Source organism: Micropterus salmoides, unplaced genomic scaffold (assembly GCF_014851395.1).
Source record: "Micropterus salmoides isolate LMB-PRFRI ecotype aquatic unplaced genomic scaffold, ASM1485139v1 Ms_hic_scaffold_11, whole genome shotgun sequence".
NCBI classification, from domain to species: Eukaryota; Metazoa; Chordata; class Actinopteri; order Centrarchiformes; family Centrarchidae; genus Micropterus; species Micropterus salmoides.
In genome coordinates, this window is record NW_024040152.1 from 27066436 (window position 1) to 27093604 (window position 27169).

The 27169-nt window shown below is 40.1% G+C and overlaps 1 protein-coding gene across 1 annotated transcript in view; it reads right to left on the reverse strand.

Moving 5' to 3' along the window:
- LOC119898295 (myelin basic protein-like) overlaps positions 1-27169 on the reverse strand; it is a 67854-nt gene that overhangs the window by 2709 nt on the left and 37976 nt on the right. The window contains exons 4-9 of the mRNA XM_038712480.1: positions 15418-15713; positions 15159-15338; positions 5537-5641; positions 5338-5364; positions 4422-4451; positions 2801-2884 (exon numbers count right to left, since the gene is read on the reverse strand). Coding sequence (XP_038568408.1) covers positions 2801-2884; positions 4422-4451; positions 5338-5364; positions 5537-5641; positions 15159-15338; positions 15418-15713 — 722 coding nt within the window. The remainder of the gene's footprint in view (positions 1-2800; positions 2885-4421; positions 4452-5337; positions 5365-5536; positions 5642-15158; positions 15339-15417; positions 15714-27169) is intronic.

Below are 27169 nucleotides of genomic sequence, written 5' to 3' on the forward strand. Positions count from 1 at the left end.
CCATCCCCCTTCACATTCAGATCAAAAATAAGGAAGACTAAAGGATTCTGAAAGGCAGAAAGATTATACAAATGAGACAAATCTTTATGGATTGCTTAAGAAGATAATCCATACTTTGAGAAGCTTTTTACTCCTCCTCATAAAATGAAGGCTGATGGCTGAGCTTTTGTTCTAAGCTATTCTCAAAGCCATTTCAGAGGAAATTCATTAACTGTCATAAAAGAGAAAAACCCAATATACAGCAACAGAACTGAAATTTCGATCTGTAAAAAATAAACGCAGAATGTGAATAGAAACAAAAGACTAAAACAATAATTAAAATTTAGTGTTGCTTTATTCCCATTCCTGTTAAGACTGTGTAGCCCATTTATGTGTGGAAGGAACAGAAGTGATAGTGTGACGGCACTGAGTCAGTGCTAATTAGCTGTATCAGAAAGACATGAAACGAGCGTCCCAGAAGTCCATAGTCTCCAGAGATGTTTACTCTCTTGCAGCTTAGTGACAACAATTTAGCCACTACAGATGAGGATGCAGCCCTGGGGAAATTTGGATTTCTCTCCATCCTCACTAATTGCTAAACTAACTAATCTAAGGTACAGTGATAGAGGCTTACTAATTAAAACTCTTACAGGGGAAAAACTGCCAGAGTATGAAAGCCACCACTCCTCTTCATTACAAATGAAAACAAATCAACTAATAGCAAGCTTCTCAGTAAATTGTAAAGTCAAGCAGTTGTGAATACGGCAGTCTGAAGTGCTAATGAATGTGCTGAAGCTGTAAAGTTGGGTCTTATCACGTTGAGTGTCCAGTGTGGGACTTTAATCCCTGAGTTCACTTCAGCAGTCCTTACTTCCATCTGTGTTCACAGTGGTTTTGACGTTTCATGTTTGGAAGCTTTTAAGTGAGCACAATGGGTTAGTGACCACTCCAGTGAAGTTTTTACACAACTATGCTGTGTAATTAATTTTTGATCAAAAATGCAACGATTCCAAGGCCACAGTCTCACATATACAAATAAACTTTTGACTGGGAACCCATTATGTCAGTACACACACATCTGATTAATTGTCTGTCCGACCATGTTTTCATTAGTCTGAAGTCACAGAAAAAACAACAACCTCCACCTCCATTAGGGAGCTGTGCCTTGTTGTTAGGGCCGCAACATAAGTATCAGCTTGCATGCACTGCTCATGGTTGTATAAAGATGTATTAAGAATTGAGATGTGTTATTATACATCTTTGGTACTGTTGCCAACTGTAGGCTCTGCCATTAGCTAGCTAGTTCAGTTAGTGGTCCTATTAGCTGGCTCTGGACTGGGAGCTAAAAACACCAGGGTAGTATTTGTGTTTTCCACTAGCACACACTGGCTTTGGACCCCCGGGAGGAGAAGGTTTTCAAGCCTGGGGCCAGGGACCCAGTGGGGAATGCTGCCTTGGAGTAGCACCGGAATGAGCACCAGAACCAAAGCTAAGTGAGCAGGCAATGGAACCGGACTCTGACTCCGGGGATGTTGAAGACACAAAGTTATTTATTACCGTGTTTTAAACAACACTTATAACGTTACTGTGTTGAAAGAAATGAACAAAGCGTTCCAACACATCACTGACAAATCAGCACCTTATAACTTGGCCAATTTACATCTTGAACAGACACAGAGAAACATTACAATTAGTTTGAAGTCTTGTTTATGGACACCTTGAATGTAAGTCCGATTTTCATTCTACTTTCTGTTCTGTTTTGGCTTCCACCTATTCGGGAAATATATATCTTTAGCTGCTAAATGCGTTACTATGCCACCAGCTATTCACCGTCTGTCTGCCATTTGGTTCTGGGCAGGTATGAGTGGCAAAGCTTTTTTTTTTTGCTGAAAACTGCTACCTACTGCTGCAAACAATGCTTATCTGCGCTGTGACACTGAACCTACAGTAAAGTTGTGGGGCAGAAAACCAAAACGATGAGCTGAACGATGCTAAAATGCTGCATGACCTGATGGAAACTGTAGAGTTGGGTTATAATTCTCTGTACGTTCGTCACTACAGGTGACAGTTTTTTATATTACACATAGTAATTTGAGCCAAAATGATTGATTATAGCATCTTAAATGTAATAAATTCGGCTATTCAGATATATAACAGGACATTATAAAAATGTTTAAACCTGCATACAAATGTCAAATATATCTGACATTAATTTTAACATTACTGGCCATTGAATGACACCTTTTTCAAATATACTCTGTGCCTAATGATCAGTTTTGTATTCTGCCAACATTTTTGCGCATAGAGTCCTCCAAGGACCCTGAAGGAGCCAGTCGTGCTTGGCAAGCAATTAATGATATTGCATAATAATGTTACATTATACTGTACATTGTGCATAAGCAACCACTCCTTCCATGTAAAACAGGTGCAGCATGTTAGCTATAACTCCGCCGGACCCTTTCAAACTGGGTCTATCATCTTCAGCATGATTGTATCAGCACTGGCATAAAGCTTGTAGCGTGCACGATGATCACTCTTCTAAAAGCCTCTTATTATTCTGCTGCTGCTGCTGCAGTGGTAATGAGATTAGGGTGTCTTCTAAGCATATCAAACAAATGCGGAGTGAGTTAAACTCAAGCATCCCTCCCTCACGTATCGGTTACTCACTCTGCTGCTGATATATCACTGAGGCAGAAAAAAAAACAGGGGCAAGAAAGTGGTTAGGGAAATATTCCATTTTCTAAGCGATTTCACTTCCAGTAAAGAGAAGCCACCAGGAAATAAGTTGGAAAGTGTTTGACAAGAAGTTTTTTTTTTTTACCATTTTGAAGATCCTAGTCAGGGTGCCTTTGCCGTCCCCTGCACTGGCCTTCTTGGCTTTAGCAGACTGTGACTTCTGGTCGCCCTGGCAGAGGGAGAAAAGGAGTCAGTGTGTTAAAAGAGTCTTGGACATATCTGACAGGGGATTAACACGTGGCTGACCTTTCCTACAGGGAGCTCCTGATTCAGTGGAGGGGGCAGGTTAAAATAGCAAGGAGCGAAGAGCATGTATCACACAAGACCTCTCTCTTTGATGGAACAGTGTGCTCTAAAAAAACTTAAAATATCTGCAAAAACCAGGTATTGATTACGGTGCAATCCAATTTTGCCTACTTTTAATATCTGTATTTAGTATTCTGGCAAGGTTTTCATCCAAGTATTTTGTGTGAATTATGCATAAGGAAGGAAAACTACAAAGCAGCAAAGTTTGAAAAAGGAAAAAAGTTTTTTGCTTGCCTCAAACCACCCAAGGCAAATTTTGTGTTGTTTGAAAAGAAGAGGGAATTTAAGTTGACTTTCTGTTGTCATCTGGTACCTGCATATTACAGTATTATGACCACATGCTGACAGCAAATTCTGATTGGTTTTTGAACAGTCTATTTTCTGTTACGTCTTAGTGCCATTCAGTAAGCAAATTTGTTTACTTAACCAAATGTATTTCAGTTGGTAGCATTTGAAAACATCGCTGCTTGACATTGGATGAAACAGCTTATATTAAAAAAAAAAAGAAAGACGCTGATGTCTGATCAAATATGCATGAAAATGTACTATATAAATTCGTTTTAAGGTTCATTACCTTAAATAAAACACTTAGGGAATGAATGAAAATGATTGGAGTGGTGACAGGGGCTGAACCAGCATTAGTTATGTTGTCTCTGAACCCTCCCTTGACTTCATCTTCCCAACATGTCAAAATAATATAAACCGGTGTTAAAATGCTACGTGTTTAATTGTGTACCAGAATTTAAATCATAAAATCATAGAACTTCTAATATTGCAAAGGAAGGGTGAAGTAAAAACCAATATTCAGGGGAAGAATAAAATAAAACCTTTTTTACCTTTTTTAACCACTTTTTTGACCCCCCCAGTACCGCTCTAATCATTTTCATTTGGAAAGTCTCCTTTGTCTGAGCCATTTTGTCTTTTATCCCCCAATAATCCCTCTGCTGCTTCGTGACTCAGACCAAGCACACATACACTCGCGCACACAAGCATGAGGACCTTAAATTAAGTGCAGATAACATCATCAAATGAAGCAGAAGGCAGCCTCACTTCTGCCAGCCACAGAGGAATTTTTGAAGTGAAACAAGAATAATGAAGAGCAGAATAATGCTTGTGTTATCATGAATATACAATATACGCACACGATATGGATAAGTCAGGCTGCCAAGCTACAAAAAGGGAATGATGTATTTGGAAATGGACTTAAGTCGGAAGGAAATGAGGGTGTTATCACTGATATATGAACAGATTACAATGGCTAAAGTGGTTGATGGAGACTAAATGGAAACAGAGCCACAGGCGTCACACTCGAAGGCTGTTTGAGAGGATGACCTCACTTGCCCCCTCGGCTTAATTAGGCATGATAGCTCTGTATTTTTGCAGTTTTTTAAACCACCTACCAGGCCTATCTTGGCTGCTAGTCCTCTCCACTGGACGTGTAGAGAAACAAGGGGACAAGGGCAAGAGGTAAAAGGGAAAGGGCACAAATAGTAATGTGTGTCTTACTCGGCGCAAAGGCAGGATGGGAAGGAGAGGAGGCAGATAGGGGGATCCGTCCAGGGGGGAAAGTCACGGGGTCACAGGGGGGCAGGAGCAGATGAGGTACGGGGGAAAGGGGAGAGGAGCAAGGCAGATGCTCACATTTGGAAAGAGCACAAATTTAGTGACATTCAGCAGCAACAAAGCCAAAGACATTCAGCATATAGAAAAGAATGTGTAAAATGCACTACTGGCCCACATCTTTAAATGCATTCTGAATAAAGGGTTGAATTTATCCACTGTGTGTTTTGTGCAATCGTCAAAATTCCAGTATTATAATAATTTGTGTTTTTAAAAATCAATCCGGTTATAAATGGCAAGTAATTTATTTAAACTGATGCAAATACAACACCCTGATCAAATTTCAGTGTGCAGTAGATTATGTTACCGTCCTCCAGGACAAAAAAATCTTTACTTTACAAATGTTATGTTTCAGTATCCCATCATGGAGGTTGAGTGGTATGCAGATTACACTTTGGCAAATAGATAAAATCACTGACTGTCTCTCCTGAATTTTTCTGTACATAAACATTAGCATAGTAAACATGGTATTGATGATCTTCATTCAAGCCTTAATATAACGCTGCTCACTTTCACATGTCTTACTCGGAATCTTGAAAACAAGATTCTGTTAATGTTATTAATAACGCTTGTGCTTTTCCTCCACTGAAAAGTCACAAAATAAAAACCTACAGAATGAAACCAATTTGCTGAAAGACAAAAAAGATTTAATTGGTCTACTATTTTTGTATTCCATGAGTGTAAATTTGAACTCACCCTAGACTTGGGAGGGGCGGGGGACACCTGAAGAGGAGTTAATCACAGAAAGTACAGAGATTTGACTGAGTATGTGAGAGACAAGACAAAGTAAAAAGAGACAAACATGGAGGAAGCACTGGCAGACATGGGCACAGTGGCAACGCTGCTTACGCAAGCTCTACTGCGAGAGGTGCAGTGTGTTATTTTCATTACTCACGATCGTGCGGAAGAAATGGACCACAGCGTTCTCTGCTCCACGCTTACGTGGAGAAGTCGCAGAGGCTTTCTGAGGGCCTGGAGAGAGGGCACCTCGGAAAGATCCCTGGGAATGAGAAGAGGAAAGGAAAGGAAAGTACAATAGACGTACTAAATAAAGGTATGCTCAAGCACATAATAAAAGTTACTTGACCTTGAACTCTTAAGAGTTACAGTTTCAAAGGGATGTCAAAATAAATGTATGATTAATAATGTATCTGTTGAATTGAGGCTTAATATTGTTACTAGGTAGGTAGGTACATTTATTTGTCACAAAATAACAAGTTATATAGTGAAATGAACTTTTCTAACTTTCTGCTACATAGGAGACAACATACATAAATACAGAGGCAATTATAAAAATGATACAGAAATTAACTATCATCACTGGAGCAGTGCTAGGGATTAATTTGAGTTTAAGAGTCTGATAGCTTGGGGGGAAAAGCTGCTCTGTAATTTGGTGGTGCAGCAGCTGAAACTTCTTTATATCTTCCCAGAAGGCAGCCCTACTACTACAATCAAGAAAATAGCACTTAAATTCTTGACCAAAACTCATTTGGGATTCCATGAATAAAATGCTTAAAATATACACAGATTTATATAGGATGATTTGTTGCTTGTCCTACTTACCTGTTGAATGACAAGAACAATTGGAATTGTTGAATGTTTACAAAAACACTACACTGCTATGAATGCCAGGGGTGTTGATACTGATCGGAGACTCAAAATTGTTGCATAAACAGGGTTACTTACATGTGCTATTAATTATAATAATTGTTTATTCATCTGTAGGACATATTCCCGGTTTGATATAGGCTTTTTTATTATGTAGTATTGTAGAGTAGAGTGTTAGTGGACTACTTGTGGTGGACAATGGTGAAGGACAACAATTAGAATCCACAGCAGAAAAGTCCTGCTCAGAAACGTGAAAATTGGCAGTTTTCCCCCTGTAGTGGCTATACAGATGTCAGTTACTCCACATTGCTGCTGAGATGCAGCTTCTTAATGAAAAATCTCCTGTTAAAGTGGTCATATTATGCTCATTTTCTGTTTCATCATTTTATTTAGGGGTTGTACCAGAACAGGTTAACATGGTTTTATTTTTTTGTCATACTGCACATTGCTGCAGCTCCTCTTTTGTGTTGTGTTTACATTTGAACACTCCGTATTAGCCATGGAGTGATGCATCCCACTTCTAAAAGATCTTTTGTTGGCAGTTGCACATGGGCAGTTCCTAGGTAAGGGCTACTAGTCAATCAGAAGCAGAGTAGGGCAGGTCCTGAAAAGCCTGTTAACACGGCTTCAGTTCAGCTGTATGTTCCCCATACCAGCTTAGCAACATAGACTGGAGCAAGAGTGGTGAGTGGTGAGTTATTAATTTGTAACATAAGTATCTTTCATCCATAAAATTTTAACTGTGCACTGTCTCTACATCACAGTAACAACTTTATGTCCATTGACTGCCTGGAGGGTAACTAGTGTTTGGAAGGGAGAGGAGAGGCAGCAGGCGAACATCTTTTCACTGTGTGCTGTGTGTGATTTTCCACCGGTGTTTTTGAGGGTGTGTCTGACTAGCCGCTAGGCGAGCATTATGATGCGTGTTTTCTTGTGACGTAACCAGAAAGCGGAAGAAAAGGCTGGACTACAAACGAGCTGTTTTCAGGCAGTTCAGAGTAGTGTTTACAGTGGGAGATGGAAACTCCCTTTGGGCTGGACTTTGGGCTTTTTCACTACAAACCTATTACATGCACAAAAAAGGTATATAACTCAATAAGGGAGAGGGGAAAAGCCAAAAAGCAGAATATGACCTCTTTAACTTCCATACTGTCATAGGTATTCATTCAATCAGCACCATTCAACATTAATAGCAGCCTCACGTCACAGACAGCTTCCACCTCATTAACCCCATTACACAAACTGAGAAAAACCTTTGGCCATGAGTCATTAAAATGGAACAAATGGGCAGTTGACAATCTCAGTCAATGGCTTTATCTTAACAAAGAAGGCCAATTATCATCCTAAAGTACAAATCAATGCAGCCAAGTTCTTCAAAGTCAGACTTTACAAAGGGTATGTCAATGTGAGTGCTTAATAAGGTAGAAAAACTGCTGCATAAAAAAAACCCTTTTAACTCATGCAAAATGCAAACACACACATAAAAGGTGAAAAGTATAATTCTTCTAATAATGAACGCCATCAACAACCAGCCCACACGAGAAAAAAATAATTTACAGTGTTCAGTCTGGGAGGGGTGGCAGGGGTCGCGTGCTGTTGATGATTCACATCCATTATCTCACATCAAAGAACCTTCAGGTAACCAAAAGGAGGGAAACTGTCACCACCAAAGCCATTTACGCAATATGATAGCCGTGCGGTGTTACATTATACGTCACCTTCACTGTCTTTTATGGGTTTTGTGAAAATGGACCAACCATCAATTAGAGAGTGTAGGAAAACACAAAGAAAGAGAAAAAAAGGAAAGGTTTCCGTCTACAGCACAATCTACCCAAATGGATATCTGACAATCGTGGCTTATATAAAGGGAATTTGGTTCCATTTGGAGAAAAAAAACCCAAAAAGTAGTCTCCACCACATTTACAGTGTGTATAAAATTACTATTTCAACGATTTCAATAGTGGGAAATCTAGCCTTTCTCTAGTTGATGTCAGCGTGTGTATTCCAGCTCTGTAGCTGCCCCGGTGCTTCAACCGTAACCCCTTAATGATTTCCTCTTGTGTAAGTGAACGTCTCTGTGTGTGTTTTTGCATGTCTGTTTCTGTCATGATGTAGGCTAAATGACGGTAATAATGAATAATGAATTGAAATGGAGTGGAGAAAATAGAGCAACCTTTGCTGGCCACTATCATGCCTTTGTTTGGGGAAAGAAGAAGAGAAAAGATGGAGATGGGAGAGGAAATAGGTCAAATAATGCTGCATGAATTCTGCTGGTACAGTCTGAATTTCAGCCAGTTCTCCCTTTGATGTGAATGAGCGTATCTTTTGTATTTGTTCTCTGCTTCTCTCATCTCCTCTCCTGCTTTATAACAAAAAAATTTCTGTTTGAAAAAGCTAAAGATGACAACCAATAACTTCAGTAGCAGATGCATCCAAATGTCAAGTGAATATTACATGTATTTTAGGTAGGGGAAAAAATGTTTCCATTAGCTCCTGGCATGATGTTAATGAGACTCTTAGGATATTTTGCAGCCGCCCTTCAGCTTTTCGATCTCCTTCTCAAACTTTCCCTTAAGTAGTGTCTTTTAAAAGAGAAAGGTCACAATCACTGAGCCCTGTTTGAAGTCTGAAGAAAAGGAGGTTCAGGTCTGTGTGTGTGTGTGTGAGAGAGAGAGAGAGAGAGAGAGAGAGAGAGTGAACACACACACACTTTTTTTTTTTAATGTATTTCATATCGAAACATTTTGTCCAGTATTGTGACACCTCTCCTTTAGATTTCCAGTTGCTAAGAGTTGTTGCTCTCTCTTCAGTCATGGTTACAATCGTTCATGCTAACTATCCAGTTCTTCTTTCTTTTCATCATTACAAAAAATATACATTGCAGAAGACAGAAATCGATGGGTGGCTATAGATTGAATAATAGTTGGTTTATTTTAGGGTACACTAGGCTAAAAGGACATGAATATGTATGTAAAGGAGTAGGAGGACATTCTGGGAAATATAAGATAATTACTTCTTTTGCGATGAGAACATTGATACACATTAACTGTCCATTAAATATGAAGCTACAGAAACCAGAGAAGGTTAGCTTGGCTTAGAATAAAGACTACTAAGTTAGCATCTCTGTGAGGCTGTAGGGACAGCGTTAGCATTCGAGCTATACTAAAGCTAGCATGGCAACATGCTCACAATAATGATGCTAACATGCTGATGTTGAGCAGGTATATTGTTTCCCATGTTAGCATGCTAACATTTTCTAATTAGCACTAAACACAAAGTATGGGATGGGAATGTCAGTTTGCAGGTTTGTTTAATTCATCTAAAACATGTGAATTAACTTTAGTGTACCAGGCTATCTCCAGTCCAAGCTAAGTTAACTATTTTCTGGCTCCACTGTCATATTTTAAGAGATTGGCTATGAAAGTGTTATCAAGCATCTAATTTAACTGACAGCAAGAGAGTGAGCTAGTAGGCAATATTTCCTAAAATTAGGGTGACCAGACATCCCCGTTTTCCAGGGACAGTCTGGTCACACTTAATTCCTATCCGATCCAATACCAAGTGATACCCAGGCTGGTATTGCTGATATCGATACCAATACCAATACTTTTTAGATATTTTATTTCTAGTTTAATGTGACCTCCCCATTCCGTTTCTGTATTTATGAGAGGAGTAGGCTGTAGCCTTACCAATTGAAAATAATAGCTAGTCAGCCATAGTCAGTATTCAATCATGGAAAATGGAAAGGGCTGCAGCGGCTCACTTCAAAGAAGCTCTGTCACTGAGCCTTAACGCAAGCATGACTTTGACAGGCGAAAGGAAAAGTAGATCCTAACAACCGAGTAGCCTATAATTAGACCATCCTGGTGACAGTAAGATACTTATGATAAATCCCCACATTCACTCACTATGTACCAACTATACCTCTATGTACCAGTAAGCTCTCAAATGTTTCTGCTGTCCCACATAAAATTATTCACAGACACACACATAAATTCCATAAATTTACACATACATTCCAAATACACATAATGTGTGCTGGCATAAATGAGGAAAGTGAGAAATCAGGATTCAGAACACAGCTTGAGCTACAAGGTATTTGTGCCCTGTAGCTTATCGCAAAGTGCAGGTTAACATCCATTGTTGTTTAATAATTCATTCAAAGCAAAGGAGAATTTGAGAATCTATCTTTATCTATAGTGACTATCTTCATGGAAGCATCAGAAAAATATGTATGCCTATTAACAAGCTTCTGTCACCTCACACTGAACATCTCACAGACTTGCATTTAACACATCACAAATTGTGTTGAGATCCCTGCAGGTCACTTCTAGAAATCTGGAGTGGAGAGTATCTAGCCTGCAGCACTGAAAGGGAGCAAACAGCACTCTTTCACATGTTCATTAATTTACTCACAATTAACCTATCTACCCCCTAATGTCAGACACTGACAGTGGGAGCGTGGGGCCGATCGATCTGGCTGACAATCTAAGCAGAGGAGATACACAAACATGGCAGCTACAGCTTGCTGTTCCCCTTGGTAGGCAATCAGGTCTTGTGCCTCACAAAATCAATATCAAATAGAAAAAATAGAAAAATGAATATAATAATAATATATGAAAATAATAAGGGGGTTTTGGGAGTTTGCTATAATTTTGGTAAAAGCATTTCTCATTTCTAACAAATTAAGGTTTAAATTGGGTACACCATCTTAAAAACATTTAGTAATTAATGGCAGAATTATTTGCATCATTCAAAAAGAGTATTTTACACTTTGAAATTTGTGGGGAGGCTGTTGTAAATTTTCTTAGCCAAAGAAAGGTTAAGAATGTATAGATAATAACACTGGAGAGGGCCTTGTTTAAAAAAAGAAAAAGAAACATAATCTTGAGTCAACCTCACCCCCAAATATTTTTTGTACAGCCCTTTAAATCCCCCATATCAGGTTAAATGTATTTGTAAATAACACATAATGTAATCCAACAAATGAATTGTTGAGCAATATTTGCTTGAACTCAGAGGCTACACAGAGGTTGCATTGTCTTTTTTGTGTGTGACTGAAAAAGCAGGCCTGCTGTTAATTCTGCAGAATCAATCATTTGCAGCTTGTCCTGAAATTAAATTAAAATCCATGTCTGTCCAAAATTCTAGACCTAGATCCTAGTCCTAATTCTTTGTTAATTTGTGAATAATGTCCTGTGCCCAAGTGCTTGGCTGTGCTTGTTTTTTTGGTCCATCTAAGCAAGAGATGAATGTAAACACACATTTTTACATCTTAAATAGAAATTGAAATGAACCTGTGCTGACTTTCAGATTTCCTGACCGGAACTCTTGTTTTCTGTCACTGGAGAAGAAATGCTCATGAACATGCTGTTGTTTATGTTAAAGCCAAGTCTTTAGACACGCTTTAAATGACTCATATGTGGCAAAACTTGTCTCCTATCTGAGTCTGAATGAATGAATTTCAATCCACGCGTGTCTCCAGGAAACAAGAACAATCAGCTTGTGGTGATAACAGAGTTTGGCCCGTTTAGAAGACCAACTGTGAGCGAAAGATGTTTTGGTCTCCTGCCTCAATCTTAGGCTCACACAGACAAATCAAGCCAGTCATCCGTTACTCGGAACTATCAGAGCGAAAATAAGCACTAGCTCTGCTTTCCATTAAACCTTCTCTGATAACTTTTGTTTTGAAGTATAGTTATGTGACTGATTGACTGAACAATGAAAACTAGGAATTTGTCTGCAGACAAATCCAGGCATGCTGAATAAATGCTCAAAGTAAAGTTTTCTACACTGGGTATGTTTTCTTTGTTACTCAGAGATAAACTAAGAAAACTGAATTGTGACACCGCTTCAGAACTGGAATAATAACAAAACAGAGCGGCTGGCTGTTACCAGTTGTTAGCAGAGAAGTTAAAATGATTCATCATATTTTATAAACAGAAGAATACCCAAAAGAGAGACATCAAGCCAAACATGAATTAAAACAAAACAAAGACAGTGCTGAGGGTGTTGTTAAAGAGTTTTAATCAAGCAATAATTCAAAAAAGCTTAGAACATAATCAGGTTAGGAACAGGTCACCGGTCACAACACTTCACAACAGATACAAACGCTTACACGTATCCACTGCAAAGGTGAAGGCGTTACAAAACAGGGATCAGCACCGATCCACTGCTGGTTCAAACAAACTCTCTGACTGAGTCAAAGAACCTGAGGTGAGGGGGCTGCCGACACCCCCTCTTCATCCAAGACACTGGGGGTTAGTATCGCACGAGTTTTGGTTTTGACTGTGAGCTGTTCCGCTAAAGCCCGATTCATATGCAGTAATCATATTAATATGTTGCCTTATATGACTGACTCTCTGTCATTCAACAAATGATTATGCAAATTAAGAGTACAAAATGTTCTCTGTTCTTTATGAGTCTTAATTTTTGCTTGAATATCCAGCATTCATGCAAACCTAATTTCCCCTCCAATTACCACATAATTATCCCTGTAAATTGAAATGATGATTCAAATGCAGATTTCCTGCAGTTGTTTCATGTCCTGAGACTGGAGTTTGTCGTTTTTGGCATCACCTCACAATTTATGAATCATCTCTTGCTAACGGTCTTAACATTTTCTCAAAGCCCATCCGGCTTGGACTGAAAATTATGGATATAAATCAGACGAAGAACATAAAAAGCACGAGAGATCAGTAAATGGCTACACACCTGCCAAATATTAAAACAGGATCACTTAAGTAAGCATGCATATTCAAGATCAAACAGAAAACAATGACACAATGTTTCCCACAATACAGCAGCCTAGAAGTCAAAGAATGTAGAATCTGCACTCAGCCAGACAAAGTAGATCAGATATTAAAGCAAAAAAATATCATGATGACGTCTTGCTGGAAAAAATAAGTGTTTGCAGCAGAAGGTTAGTGCAGGTTGATTTTTTTTTTTTAACTGGAGGCAACAGAGGCGGGGCGAACTGTCATTCACTTGACATGTGAACACTCATCATTTGAAGGCAAACCCTTGGTGAATACATAAATATATATTTCAACAACTTTGTTTTGGTACACTTGTCATCAATATGGAGCGCAATGTACAATTTTATGGCATTAAGAATATGAAAATCAAAGAAATATGGCAGCAAACGAGTCACCAGCATAACACTGAATGATTCACAATTTGTTCTGTTGACATTTTCCCTGAACATTTCATGAATGACATTAAAGCAAAAAGAGTTGTAGCATACAGTATATATAAATCATTTTTATCCTGAATCTTACGCTGAACACCTTTTCATAGTTGATATAAGGCGTGGGGGGAAATGCATATTTTCATACTGCTGAATCATTTCTTTGCGATTACCTTGCCAAAGCACTGTGACTGGCACTCTGCAGGGTTGGCTGGACAGAAAAAAAGAAGGTGCTTTTGTCCTCAGCTGTGGTTTACTGTACTACAGCTCCTCTTTTAAACCAATATCAGTATAGTCCATGTTTTAAGACAGTGGCCAAAATGAGCAGACATGACTCATGATGGAACACATATAGCAACAGTTGTATTTCCTCTTTCTAAAAGCACTACAAGAGGCTTTGGGTTTTAGCTTTAGCGTGTTGCAGTAGTGTTGTCAGGATAACTAAACCAACCAAATGAATGTGTTATCAATGCTGTAGGTGAACACTATATTTTCACCGCATGTGGTGCTGAAGCTGAAATTCCATTTCACCGTCACCTCCAGAGGGCATCACTGAGTGCAAGGCCCATGGCCTGAAAAGGGGTTGAACCGACAGAGCTGCAGTCTGGTTCTTAATAGCTGTGGCAACAGTGCCAAGCAGCCCATCATGTCTGGAAGTGGATCCAAGAGTACAAATGTACAAAAATTTCCATACCAAAGCAAAGACGAAAACTAATTGGACACCAACCTAAAAACGTGTCTGATGAGTAAAGTTTTTATATTTACTAATGGTCAAAACAAAATGATGGTATCTTGACAACACTAGAGTACAAAATGTAAAAGCAATGCAGGCTCTAATGCCTCATAATCACTTGTTTGCAAGAGAAGATCAGCCTGTTCTTACTTTATAGAATAGACTCTTGTATATATTCCCTAACGGGATGGTAATATGCTCCTACTCTACTATATATCATTATATGTTAATATCCACCTCTTTGATCATTTATAGCATAATGTGATCATTAACTTTGAAAGTGACATAGCAGACTACTTTACCGTGCAAACAGTGAAGTACCTCCCTGGGGGTGAATTATTACAGATGTTTAAACATTACCCCAGAGATAGAAATCAAAGAGACTAGCTCTCTACAAAGCCGTATGAACTCTGCGGAGTACCTAATGCCTCTACAACATCATTAATTACCCCCATCTCTCACGTCGTCATCATCATCATCATCATCATCATCAATTAGGGAAGTACCTGTTCTTTACTTTGACAAATGATCTTATAAACAAACTGCATAACGGCAGCGACAAGTGAACAACTCCACCAAAGCACATCTACAACAGATACATTAATTTTAACTGAAGAGAAAAATGCTACCAATGTCAGTACCATTCAAAAAAAAAGGAAAAACAACAGAACAATATAGAAATGTTTCCTCAAATCATTCAAAATCACAGCCTCTTTGTAATAAACAATTAAGAATAAAACATTGCCCACCCAAAGTCATTATCCAGTGTCAAATCATAACCTATTAGACAGTTAATGTGAATCATAGGACAATGTCTGACTTCGGTTCACCATAAAAACAATAGTAAAACCAACACAAATCTATAAGACAAATATGTTGCAATAATTTCTTACAAAATCTGTTAAACAATCAGAAGTAAAAAATGGTTCTGAGAGTAAATCAGCAGAATGAACTGAGCTTTCACCACGACTCTCCCTGCTTCCTCACCTTGCTCTTCCTCTTCTTGTCCCCTCCAAAGAACTTTCCAATCTGGTCCAGGAGGCCGGGGTTCTTCTTCCTCCGGCCCAGCCCGAAGGCGGCCTGTGCAGAGCTGCTTGCAGATGCCATGGCTGTAGAAGTGGTTGGTAGTATATTTATATTTGTCAAATGTGGGGTTCTTGCCTCTCTCTCTTAAATGAGAGACAGAAAGACAGATGAGGGAAAAGAGAAAAGACAGGGAGGGAGAAAAAAAAAAAAAGCTAGCCTATTCTAGATCCTGTTCGGGGCTCTCCGACCCGCACTCTGAACCCGCTCCGCTGTGTTCCTGGATGGTCTGCAGCTCGTCCGATTCGGAGGGTCGCTCTTTGAAGGTGTTGTCCTCTCGGCCCGGGGCATCTCGGGAGAAGAGGCGGACCAGGTGGGGGCGTGGTATGGCGGCGTCAGGGTCAGCTGTGCTGGCGGGGGTCCAGGGCTGGTGGGGGCTCTCAGTGCCCGTGGAGTCAGTCACCGCCGGCTTCTCCGAGACGCAGCCATTGTTCTGCTTCGCATCTGCCTCACCCAGGCCTGTGCAGAAACAACAAGGGTCATCTATGGGCTTGGGCCTGCATGGCACATAACAAGCCACTGCAGCACAATGACTCTTTTGACAAGACTGTGCCCTTCCTGCTGCAGCAGAGACCAGCAGAGCTATCATTTCACATTTTAACTTGAATGAACCTTACCTGCTGAACAGAAAACGTGTAGAAATGTGAGAATAAAGACATGCACAACTGAAACATCTTAAATTCCTAAGTACTCTTTTATCCCTGAGTCAGTGTTTTATCTCTCTATCTTCTGGTGCAGACGTTTGAGGCAAAATCAACAGGTGTGCTCACAATTCCCAGCTTGATTTGACTGGAGCACAATGCATTAGTGGGCTTAAACAAAAATGTTTATCACAGTAATATAACTGTTAGTGGATTCACACAATTTTACAGAAGAGGCTGCACCACCTTTTGCAGCAGAGTCACCCCTGTGTAGTGCATCAGATCTCCTCTCCCTTCATTAGCATAGGTTAAATTTTTCAAGTTCAACCATATAAAAGCAATGCATGTTCCAGTGTACTAGGTCCAGTGAGATGGAAATACAGCTGCTTCTCACTTTGACAGCTATCCATTAAGTCAGCCAGCTCCCACAGCAGAGGACATCCAGTGCATTCCTGCCTCCAAAAACAATATACGCACTGTACTGGCAGAAATGGTGTAGCACTACACCAGAGAATCTGCATGCTAATATTGGCTGAAACAGTGGCCTGTTGTCGGAGCTGCATAGTTTTTACAGAGGAACAAAAGGTCCAGTGTCACTAAAATAACTCCTATAAGTATGGATTTTCAACCCAATGCACGGTGACACTCATCTAATTCCGGGCCTGAGAGCTCTGAGGCTGCTGTTCCCGGGTGCAGAGTAGATGCTAGTTCTATGCTGTATGATATGTATTACAACTGAAGATGGAATGACTTCTAAAACAAGGCAATATCAGAAAAATAATCTTTCATTATTTGGTCCAATGAGTTTATCAGGAAGTCATGCATCAAATGTGAATATAGATGAAGAGTAGGTGCAAATATAAAAAAGACATTAAAATATGAAATCATTTTTCTTTTGAAGAGGGGGACCCTGAGTAACCACTGTTTGTCATGCACAATTCACTGCTCCAAATATAAGGTCACCACGCCTTTGTGAAAATTCTGTTTATTATAATGTACGTTTATCTAGAAGCGAGTCTGAGGTGTGATGATATGGACCTGTCGCCCACCATGCCTGCATGAGGATTTTTGAGCATTAAAAACTTGTGAGGAAGATCAGCAAAGGGAGACAGATATAAATGTAAATTTACTGTTATTGATGATGGACTGACCAAAATCTAATCAGCTGCTTCACTGCACAATGGGAGCTCTTTTCTTCATTTTGGGCGCAGCGCTCCAACAAAGGCCTAACAGGTCAAGACAGCAAAAATCCTCCTTAAAAAGGTGTTTTAACACCTTTTAACACCACTTTAATACTACTGCTACTGTGGTGGCTTCTTTAGCCCGTCCATAATCCCACTGCCTGGCCACAGGTCGCACAGCTGCAGTATCTAGTAGTGTTGTAGTCAAGACCACCCAAACTGAGTCCAACTACTCAGTGTGTCTCATTTCCTCAAAAATGTCATTCTTGTGAAGGTGACAAAGCAATTTTAGAGTCCATTTTGAGACACTAAAAGCCCTCATTGTAAACTGCTAAAATGTTTAACAGCTGCTTTAAAAGATTGAATGAATTCCTGAAAAGCATAACTGTTCAATGAAATGAAAGAACGAAATCAGCAAAAATACGATGTCAAGTCAGGTTTTGTTCAAAGAGGAGCTGCGATTAAAGAAACTTTGTGTGAAACTGTTATGTGATTATAGCACATTTTAAATGATTCTGATGGCAAAAATGTGGATGTGTCTCTGTGGGCTTGATTCAAATCCATGGAGGAAAGGGAATCAGACATGGTGGCTAAAAGTAAAGTAAAAGTCTTGATACAGACCCAATGCTATGTCATTAATTCAGCAAACTGGTTTAAAGCTACTTTACCCCTGCAGCAGAAGGTCTGCATGCACTCCCTGAGTTTTGACTCAAACTCTTAAAGTTAAGGTGTCATGAGTGGCTCTCTACTGCTTAGCTGGAAGCCAGCGTATATACTTTTTTTTATAATTTGTTTACAGTATGCGAAATATAACTCCTCAGGCTTTGTTAGCAACTGAACGTTATAATGTTGTACCCTCTCAGGAGAGTCTCTGTTGGCTGTTATTTTACCACAAAGAGCAGAGTATATCCTGGACATCATCCATCACCTGTTGCTCCCTTTTCTAGGCCCATTGTTGCTACCATACGCCACTAAAATAGCAATGAAATGGAGAGAAAAACATCCTGACATGGCTGAACTTTAACCGTCCTCTACAGTCAAGTTATGTGCTGATCAGCTTACTCCATGGGTGCTTTTATTAAATGTGCATTAAGTCAGGGTTTTAGCGCTCCAGGCACACAACGACCATAATACATGTGTTGGGGATTGATCGGATTGTTGATCAATGCTGATGACTCAGTGATTACAGAGTAGGCGCTGACATTTCTGGCTAATCAGAACACACTCTAGAGCCCATACACTTTTGTGGAAAAACAAAAATCCTCCCCTGTACATTTTTAACTGCTTGAGGAGAAAGGATGGTGGACGACTAAGCGACTAAAACAGAATTGTTTTCAAGCCCCCAACACAAATGACACAGTAATATTATCATTGTTGCTGGGATTTATCATTGTGTTGTTTCTTTTTCAGTAATTTTACAGGATCTCTGATTAGATAGCATATTCATTTGTATAGTGAGGAAAAGACTGTTATTGGTGTCCATTATCACCCACCGTACACTGTATGAGATAGTGATCAGTGTTGTTGGTGTCCACTGGATGCCAACAGAGGTCCATTAAATAATAATAATGATCATTTAATTTCCTCTTGTGATTATGATTAGCTGTTTTCAGTATCTGCAAACCAAACCTCCATTAAGAAAATATACTGTTTTATAATAAATTGAATAAAACAAAACAGCAATGTGTTAACAAAGATAATTTAGAACAAAACATGCATTTGTGAAAGATTATTAAGCTTAGATAAGTTCTAGCAAAATAGGATAGTTAGCTTCCAGTTCACAGTCCCTTAAATCTATATTCTTATAGTTTCACATGTTTGTTTCATGGGGAGAGGCAGAAAATTGGGACAGTATCCTGGTGTACGCCGATGGAAATGCATTTATTGTAATACGACAAGCACAGCATGCTGGATACTGCATCTGGGAGGACAAGATGTTCTTGTTGGTTTCTTTGTGCCTTATGGATATCTACATGCTCTCACAAAGTTGTTTTTTTTAACGCTCATTTTCTATGATAAATTCACTGAAAATCCCCGCTCCTATTATAAGCATTCCTTCTGTGAAGCCTGCTCTACTGAGTTTAGCTATGACAGTGCTAATTGTAAGATGAACCTGACAGAATGTAGCTCTTTTGAAGCCACGTCGTGCCAGTGGTTGGGTCACTGACATCTGTGTGACAGCCTGTGCTCCTCAATGTGCTGGCCTTTGTTAGGCCGAGACTCACTGTCTAAATTACACTCAGTCACACACTGACACTCCTCCATGACTCGATCTTCCCTTTAGTTTAATAACAACTTCCACAAGTCAAGGCAATCAATCAAAAACCTAGCAGAGCCCAGTAATACCCTCAGCACACCTAACCAGTCTTTAATAGTCTTTAGTAAATGTTTTCAGTGTGATTAGAAGACAAAGGACAGCTGTAAACTAGGGTTGGGACAATAGACGATGCCATCATTCATCGCCGACGGCTGACAGATGGTTGAAGGTTGAGCAGGCATTTTTCACCTAATACCTATAATATATATCACCTTATACCTATAATGAAAAGCAGGTTTTAATCACCACGAACATTATTATTATAAATTATAAATATGCTTCACACCTTCCTCAGATTTCTCTTCTCACCACACACAAAGCCCTACACCTTAGGTAAACAAGCCGGCTTGCCCCCCCCCCATCTACTCCACTTTCTGCCTATCAAACAACCAAAACCAACATCTGCACACTGTGTGTTCAATGCTGCTTTACCGTTACCTGGTCCGTGCCTGTTAAATAACCACCGCGACTTGTAACGTCATAGGCTACCAAGTTTTTAAACGAGTGAAGTCTGTGCGAGGTAACACATGCACTTGGAAATTTTGTAGACATAGCACAACCCTACTTAAAACTCTCAATTTCACCATGGCAGATGACGGTTGAGCGTCGGTGTGCTTCCATTGGAAGCATTTAAGGGTATTTAAAAGAGAAGGGAATAAGCTTTTCATGTCATACTTGGATTATTTTACTGTTTGCTAAGATTCTAATAAACACAAATGAAGGAGACGGGGGATTAAAAGGACAAATATGATGCTGCATCTGTCTGTTTCCTCTGTATAGTGCTTCACCACATTAGGTTAAGCAAAAGAAGTACAACTTGTAAACAACTCTAAGTGCCAATTATCCAGCAGTCTGACACTGCAGAGAGATGTGGGGGTCTGCCGAGTGTGTTGCCTTCACTTTGTTGGCCTCCTTCATAAATACTGGATTTAATCATGTGTTAAAATCCCAAGATAATGCTAGTTCCTCGGGCCTGTCCATCTCTGGCTTAGCAGATGGGTCCTTAAGCCACCAGAGGAGAAGACAGTCAGGTCAGAATCTGCTGTCAAATGTATCACTCTGTGGGCCTGCCTTTATTAGCACCAAGATATACTGGCCTCATTCAAAATATGTTTTCAGCTCCTTGTAATGTAGCCAAAACATTATCACAGTCTGAAGGTGACCAGATATGGCGTTTTACCTTGTCTTGATTAATTCCACGTCCAAGTCCACGATGTCTCTATAACAACTAAAGCGGCAAGATGGCCTGATGATTCTGGGGAAGTTATAGGGGACAACTGACGTGATTGGCCACACTGGACTCTCAGATTATAGTGCCCAGAGCAATTATCATCACTCCCTCTGTCCCTGCATGATCCAGGTTAAATAGTTAGGTGAAGGCACCATTAATGGCCTGTCTGATCTGTTCAGCGAGAGATGCAGTGCCCTGCAAGAGGGGAAAGATCAGCATCTAGAAGGGAAGAGGTATGCAGGGAGTGGGCTTCAATCTCCTCATTTTTCCTCCTCTTCCTCGGTGTGAAGAGGATGTGTAGCCCAGCTTCTGGGACAACAACAAGGACTGGTGGGACTGAGGCACGGGAAGCATTCCTCTGAAAAACACTCATCGCTATGTGGCCCTGGACCAAACCTCCCACCCAGGGGCCAAAATCCTTCTGCTGCTGCATTCATGGTGGATCTGAAGCACCCACAAGCCTAGAGAAAAAAGCCCCTCTCTGTCTCTGAGACCACATTTGGCATTCAGGACGTTAGTCCTCCAGAGATCGTTCTGGGTGAGATAAGAGCTTCAGCAGAGCCACTCTCTTCTTATAACCCAAGCCATGTTCGTGACCTTTGAACTTCAGTTTGAGCTGTGGCTTTAAATTGGGAAGGATGTAATTCAAATAAATAAAAAAATCCACCACACTGTTATGCCATGACGATAAAGTCAAGACATATTAAGATCAACATCTCATTGGGATGTCAAATCAAAACCAAACAAACATGTTTGAATTTCCCCAAATTGCATACAAGAAATGAGGCATTAGCCACATTTGGCTTGGCTCGTTTGCTGCGAGCTCCATTATATATTCAGCTGTGTCATAGCATCTGTATCTCCCTAAGCAGCTGTGAGGCAAACCTTGCAGTGCTACCACATATAATGAAAGCCCCGAGCTGTGATCACAAACAGCTCCTCACGTCAGTTTGTTTACTGACAAACATCTATTAACAGTTTAGGGCTGTCCCCGACTAAGAATTTACATAGTTGAATCAGAATTGTCAAGTCTTGCCTATAGTGCCTATAGTCTTGCCCAGTCTGTGGAATGCTCTCCCTAACTACCTGAGGACACCACACATAAAATATTCTTTGTGTGGTGTTAAATGGTGATAAATGATCCGAACGTCCGGCATGGTGCATACAACACTGGTGAAGCTAAGCATTATGTTACCTTATTGGGAGAAAACTGGTAGTTCAATGTAAAATCAGATGTTGAGCACCCCCCCCAAAATGACATGATCCTCGTTTTGCTGCGAAGCTTCGACTGTGAGATTGACAGTCGAATCAGCCTCCACCCATCAAAGCATCAAATCTTCGACTATGCGGGATCAGCCCTATCACAGTTATTATCTTGTTGTACTTTTTTTCCACCTCTTTCTCAATCACTTATTTTCTTGACAAGAGTGGATCAATCATTTACAAGTTTTCTCTCGCACGAATAGAGGTGCGTGTGCCATTCAATGTGTCATCACTCAGCTTGTTGTAAATTCATTCCAATATTAAGAAAATATTCTCACAGTAATACATGATACTGTGATTTGAGGTTAACTATATTTATATATAAATTATATTAAGCTCACTTCTGAATCTTAATTTTGAATCTGGTCAGATCAGCTTGGTGTATTAACACAGTACTATATCTCTGTCATGACAGACATGTTTGTGGAGAATGAGGTTTTCATTGGCAGCCAGTATGAATGGGTGTCTCTAATAGGACAGTGGGACAGCACAGCAGAAGAATAGAGCTCAACATTAGTTGATGCCATCAGCGTAGTGCTCATGGACGTTTTCTCACCCATGGAGACATGAGAGGCCAAAACACGCAGTGGACATGACTAATGTCCTGAAGTCGTAAGCCAGCTGGGTGATTGTGTCAAAGGCTTTAACTGAGACATTACACTTTGGTTTCTTCTTTGTGAACACTGGAACTTTAGGTATCAACACAATCTCTGTACCTGTCTGCTCTGTCAAGCACTCGAGGCCTCAAAACCTTCTGAATAATACAGAAAGTGTCACAAAAATCAAGATGGCAAAAACTGCATGAGTAAGTGCAGGATGGTATTAACCCTGCATAGCTCTGCCTAGTGTTGATCAGTATTTTCACACACGAGCAAGACATGAAAGGTTTATATTGCACCAGAGCACGGCTATAAAGCAGCTGATATGGGACAGCTTCATTTGCTGGGGGAAGATGAATTGAGGTGGATACAGCAGACAGCTTTATAACAGGTGCACCCAAAAGCACTGAGGAACCATTGATTTCTTTAGCATATGTCATTTCAAGTGTCACAAATCTGGATAAAAAATAAAGTCCCTTAGAGGCAAGTCATGCCACTCGGCCGCCGTCTTGGCAACGCCCCCGGGCAGCTATTTCGGACTAACAAGACCAGGCTCCTATATGAATGATGAACTATATGAATAGAATCAGCAGTAAAATCTAATAAAAATAGCTGAAAAGGTTTGACGACTTTGCCCCAAAATAATGTTTTAAAAAGCGTTTTTCCTTACTGGTTATACTTATACTAAGCATGCATCACCACTTCCACGCACGCGCAGTAGAAGTGAAACAGACCCTTACGTCAGTGGAACTACACGATTGGCTGAAATATGTTTCCCACTTTGGCTGTTAATAGCGGATGATTGGCTTTCTAGTGGGAGGGGCGGGATAACCACCATGAGCTGTACTGAGGATGTGATTGAGTGGCGTGTCTCCTCTATAAAACGTCTCTGTTAAAATCCAGATGACAGTCAAGACACTTTTTTTACACTATTACTTGCCACCACAACATTTTGTGTCTGCGTTAGGCAGCTCACGAATCTGACTGCATCAGTCTTGCTAATTGCAAATCTTGGTAGGTCCACCTTCAAACTTGTTTTTTTTTGATTTTCGATAAACATCTGATCAGCTCAAAACACATGGAAAGGCCAAGTGTAAATGTGGTAATTGACATCCAATTGCTCAGGCAACGTTTGGCAGATGGTCAAAACCACATGTGACCACATAGTGTAGTGAAGTATGAACTATAATGTGTCCTTTATTGCATAGAAGGACCACTTGGTTAACTGTGCATGAAATTTAACAAATATTTCTTACACAGATGAAAATTCTGTTGATTTTACGATGCCAAGCAACTCAGACAAGGTATTTTTAATTTGGACCCAAGGCGAGGTACCAAATAGACACAGTGGTCTTCGCCAGCTGTGCTAGGTGAGCATGAATGCGGATCTTTCTGTTTAATTTTATCAGTGGAACCACTGTGACAGATGCCAAATGTGAGCAGTGAAGCCAATGGCGATACACTTGTGACTGCAATCTATTGCCAGGTGTTAACTGTAATCCGTCGCAGCTGGATCTAGACACGATCTGGATATTTCTGGATAAAAAATATGTCTAACCACGGCCACAGATAACTGTCACTTATCCACAGCTATACTTCCATTTCAAGTTGAGTTGGTTGTTTTTTTCTCTGAGGGGAAAGGACTCCAGTTCATCTTGTCTGACATATGGGATGCAGTAGCTATGGTAGTACGTTTGTACTCCAACACCCACCCCCCCGGACTCCTGTAGCCACAGACCCAGCTGCTAACACACATACACACTCGGTGATTGTCCTGCCAGATGGTCAAGGCCAGATGACGTGGTCTCCTGAACTCATGGCAACACTGAGACACAATCTCTTACAACATGGCACACAAATGCAGAATGCACAGATAGATGGTGTGTGTGTGTGTGTGTGTGTCTTCATGCAATCAATCAGGAAAGCTGCAGATGTGAGGAACGCATGTGCCGAATTATATTAACACATTTGCATGCAGTACGTGTTGTAGCTTTCGCATTTTTGAGTGATCTTGAGATTAATTCATCCATCTGACAATCAAAGGAAAAAACCTGAAAGAGAAGCAAAGACATCAGAGGCAAGAAAGTGAGGTGAGAGGGGACAGAAGGGGAGAATCTGAACAATGGTGTCAAACCAAAGAACACTGGTCCAGTGATGGATGGTGCCCTTCAACAATCACAGCTTTTGAGGGGGAAGAAGGGGAGGTGCTTCAAGTTGGCAGTGCCAGGGCCTGTACCGGCGAGTGTCAGCCTCCGCCACAGAGACAAATGACTGAGCCACTGCAATCTTATATGTGTACAACTGACAAATGCACAGCAGAGGAACAAGCTCGGACATATTCTCAATTCTGTGTTGCATGCATAGTCAGCAGTTCTTCAATAATCTCAGTGAGAATATACAACACATACGCATAGATGGTAAACAGTGAAACCCACATGCAAAAAAGCACAGGTTCAGTGCAGATGCTAAAGTGACCAATGGATTTTGAAGGTGCAATAAAAGGCAAATGAAGGGTGGCAGCCGGGAGGATATACAGTAAGTAGCATTTCCTTGCATGATTTTGACAGTCTATGAAGGTTAACTCATTGCTGACTATAGGCTGTAAATATGAACTACTGTAAACGATAATGTATAAACATGAGCAATCATTTACATGTTGATTAAATTGACGGAGAATCAACACCTGACTACTTTCAGCTATTTGGAGCGTTTTAGCGTCTTTTAGCCAGTTGTTTTGGTTTTACTGCCGAAGTAAAAAGGGTTCTGATAAACCGACTGTACACTACCTGTCCAGTACACGGTTAGCAACTAGCTGGTGAACATAACGCAGCATTTATTAAGTAAGTAAGTAAGTAAAGTTTATTTGTATAGCACCTTTCACAGATAAAAATAACAAAGTGCTTCACAATAAAATGTAATATAAATGTAAAGTAAGTAAAATAAAATGTGCAAGAGCAGCTTAAGAGCCAGATATTTCCCTCAGGAGTTGGTGGAGATCAAAGAGAGAGTGAATTTGGGCTTGGATTAAATAAGTGGATGCAAACAGGACTGCAAATCAATACCAGTGTTGCTTTGATAGATGTGTAAATAAACAAATGTTTGCAAAAAGTTTTTCAAGAAATATGTCAATGTTGTGTGTGTAGTGTAGCCGTGCAGGCTTAGGTGCAGTTATTATGTTTTGTGACATCGCCATATACTGTACATCTACAGCTCTAAATTGCAACTGAAAAGACTTTCCTTTCCTCTAGGTGGCGCAGACTGGCGTGGGTAGAACATGAGAAGAAGCAATTTGTTACAAAGCACCACATAATGGGAACAAACCGGTGATATAAAACCTGATTTTGACTTCCGTTGATTCCAGGGTTAAGATGTATGTTCTCCACCACGTCTGACTTAATGTTTTAATAGAAAAAAATTTAGTTAATTAATTTTCTTTTTTAATGTTTTTAATGCATTATGTAAAGAAGTTTGTATATAAAATGTGATCTACACTAAACTTTCGTTGCCTGAACAGCTCCCTCTTGAGGAGAATCTACAGCCTTCTAAACCTGAATTAGGGAGTATGTGAACTAGCTTCAAGCCAGTTCCATAAGATTATTCCAAAGGTGCAAATTATTTTGGTATAACAGTCCTATTAAACTATACAGTTTTAGCAATAATAGTTTACTCCTTCTACCTTTTTATCCACTGAAAACATATAACATCAGTGTTTAATGCAAACAATGAAGCCAGCAGAAGAAGGCAGAACATACAATCATTACTGAAGAAAGTAAAGGGAGCGGTACAGGCCAGATGAAGGGCATGTCAGTAAATGAAAAACCCAGCTGTGTACATCACACAATGCTGCGTTAACTCCATCATCATCCTTACAAACTACGCCAGATTTTAAATATTCACAAGACATCACAGGGAAAAATCTAATTTCTAAAGAGCATGTTTTGAATCTGTTTTCATAAGCTTCTCTACAGAGTTAGTAACGAGCGTAAAGAGAGGTGGAAAGTCTTAAGCCTCTCAGCCGGTAGTAAAGAACAGCACTCTGGCTAACCCCACCAGGCTGGGACCAGATCAATGCTAACTGAAGCAGTCTGTTCCACCCTTAAGATTTCAAGAGTAGCCAGAAGGTCCCTAAAGCAATTACAGAGGAAGCACATAGTGTATGAAATAAGTGATAACTGGCTCACACCAATATCATTCAATTTCCTTGAAAGAAGCTCAAGTATGACCTTGAGAAGTAATGAATACCAAATGAACTGATGCATGTGGGCATTTCACATACTGCAGAGGACAACATTGAAGGTACAAGGTAGATTTATTTATCATTTTACAACACAGTGTTGTATAATGAGATTAAGATGTAGTTCCCTTTATGCCAATCACAAAAATAAATGTTATATACAAAAATTATATACAATAGATTATGGATAAATAACAAGTTGTAGAAAGAAAACAATTTTCCATGGTGGAGTGCTGACGATGAATTGAGGAGTCTCAAAGCCTTTAGTAAGAAGCTGTTCAGTAGTCTGGTGGTACGACAGCGAATACTTCTGTATGTCTTGTGAGATGGCAGCAGGGTGAACAGGCTGCGGCTGGGGTGGGTACTGTCTTTTAGCATCCTTTGGGCTCTGCATAGGCACCTCACCTGGCCAATATCACTGATGCCAGTTTGTGATGTTTCCAGTCAGG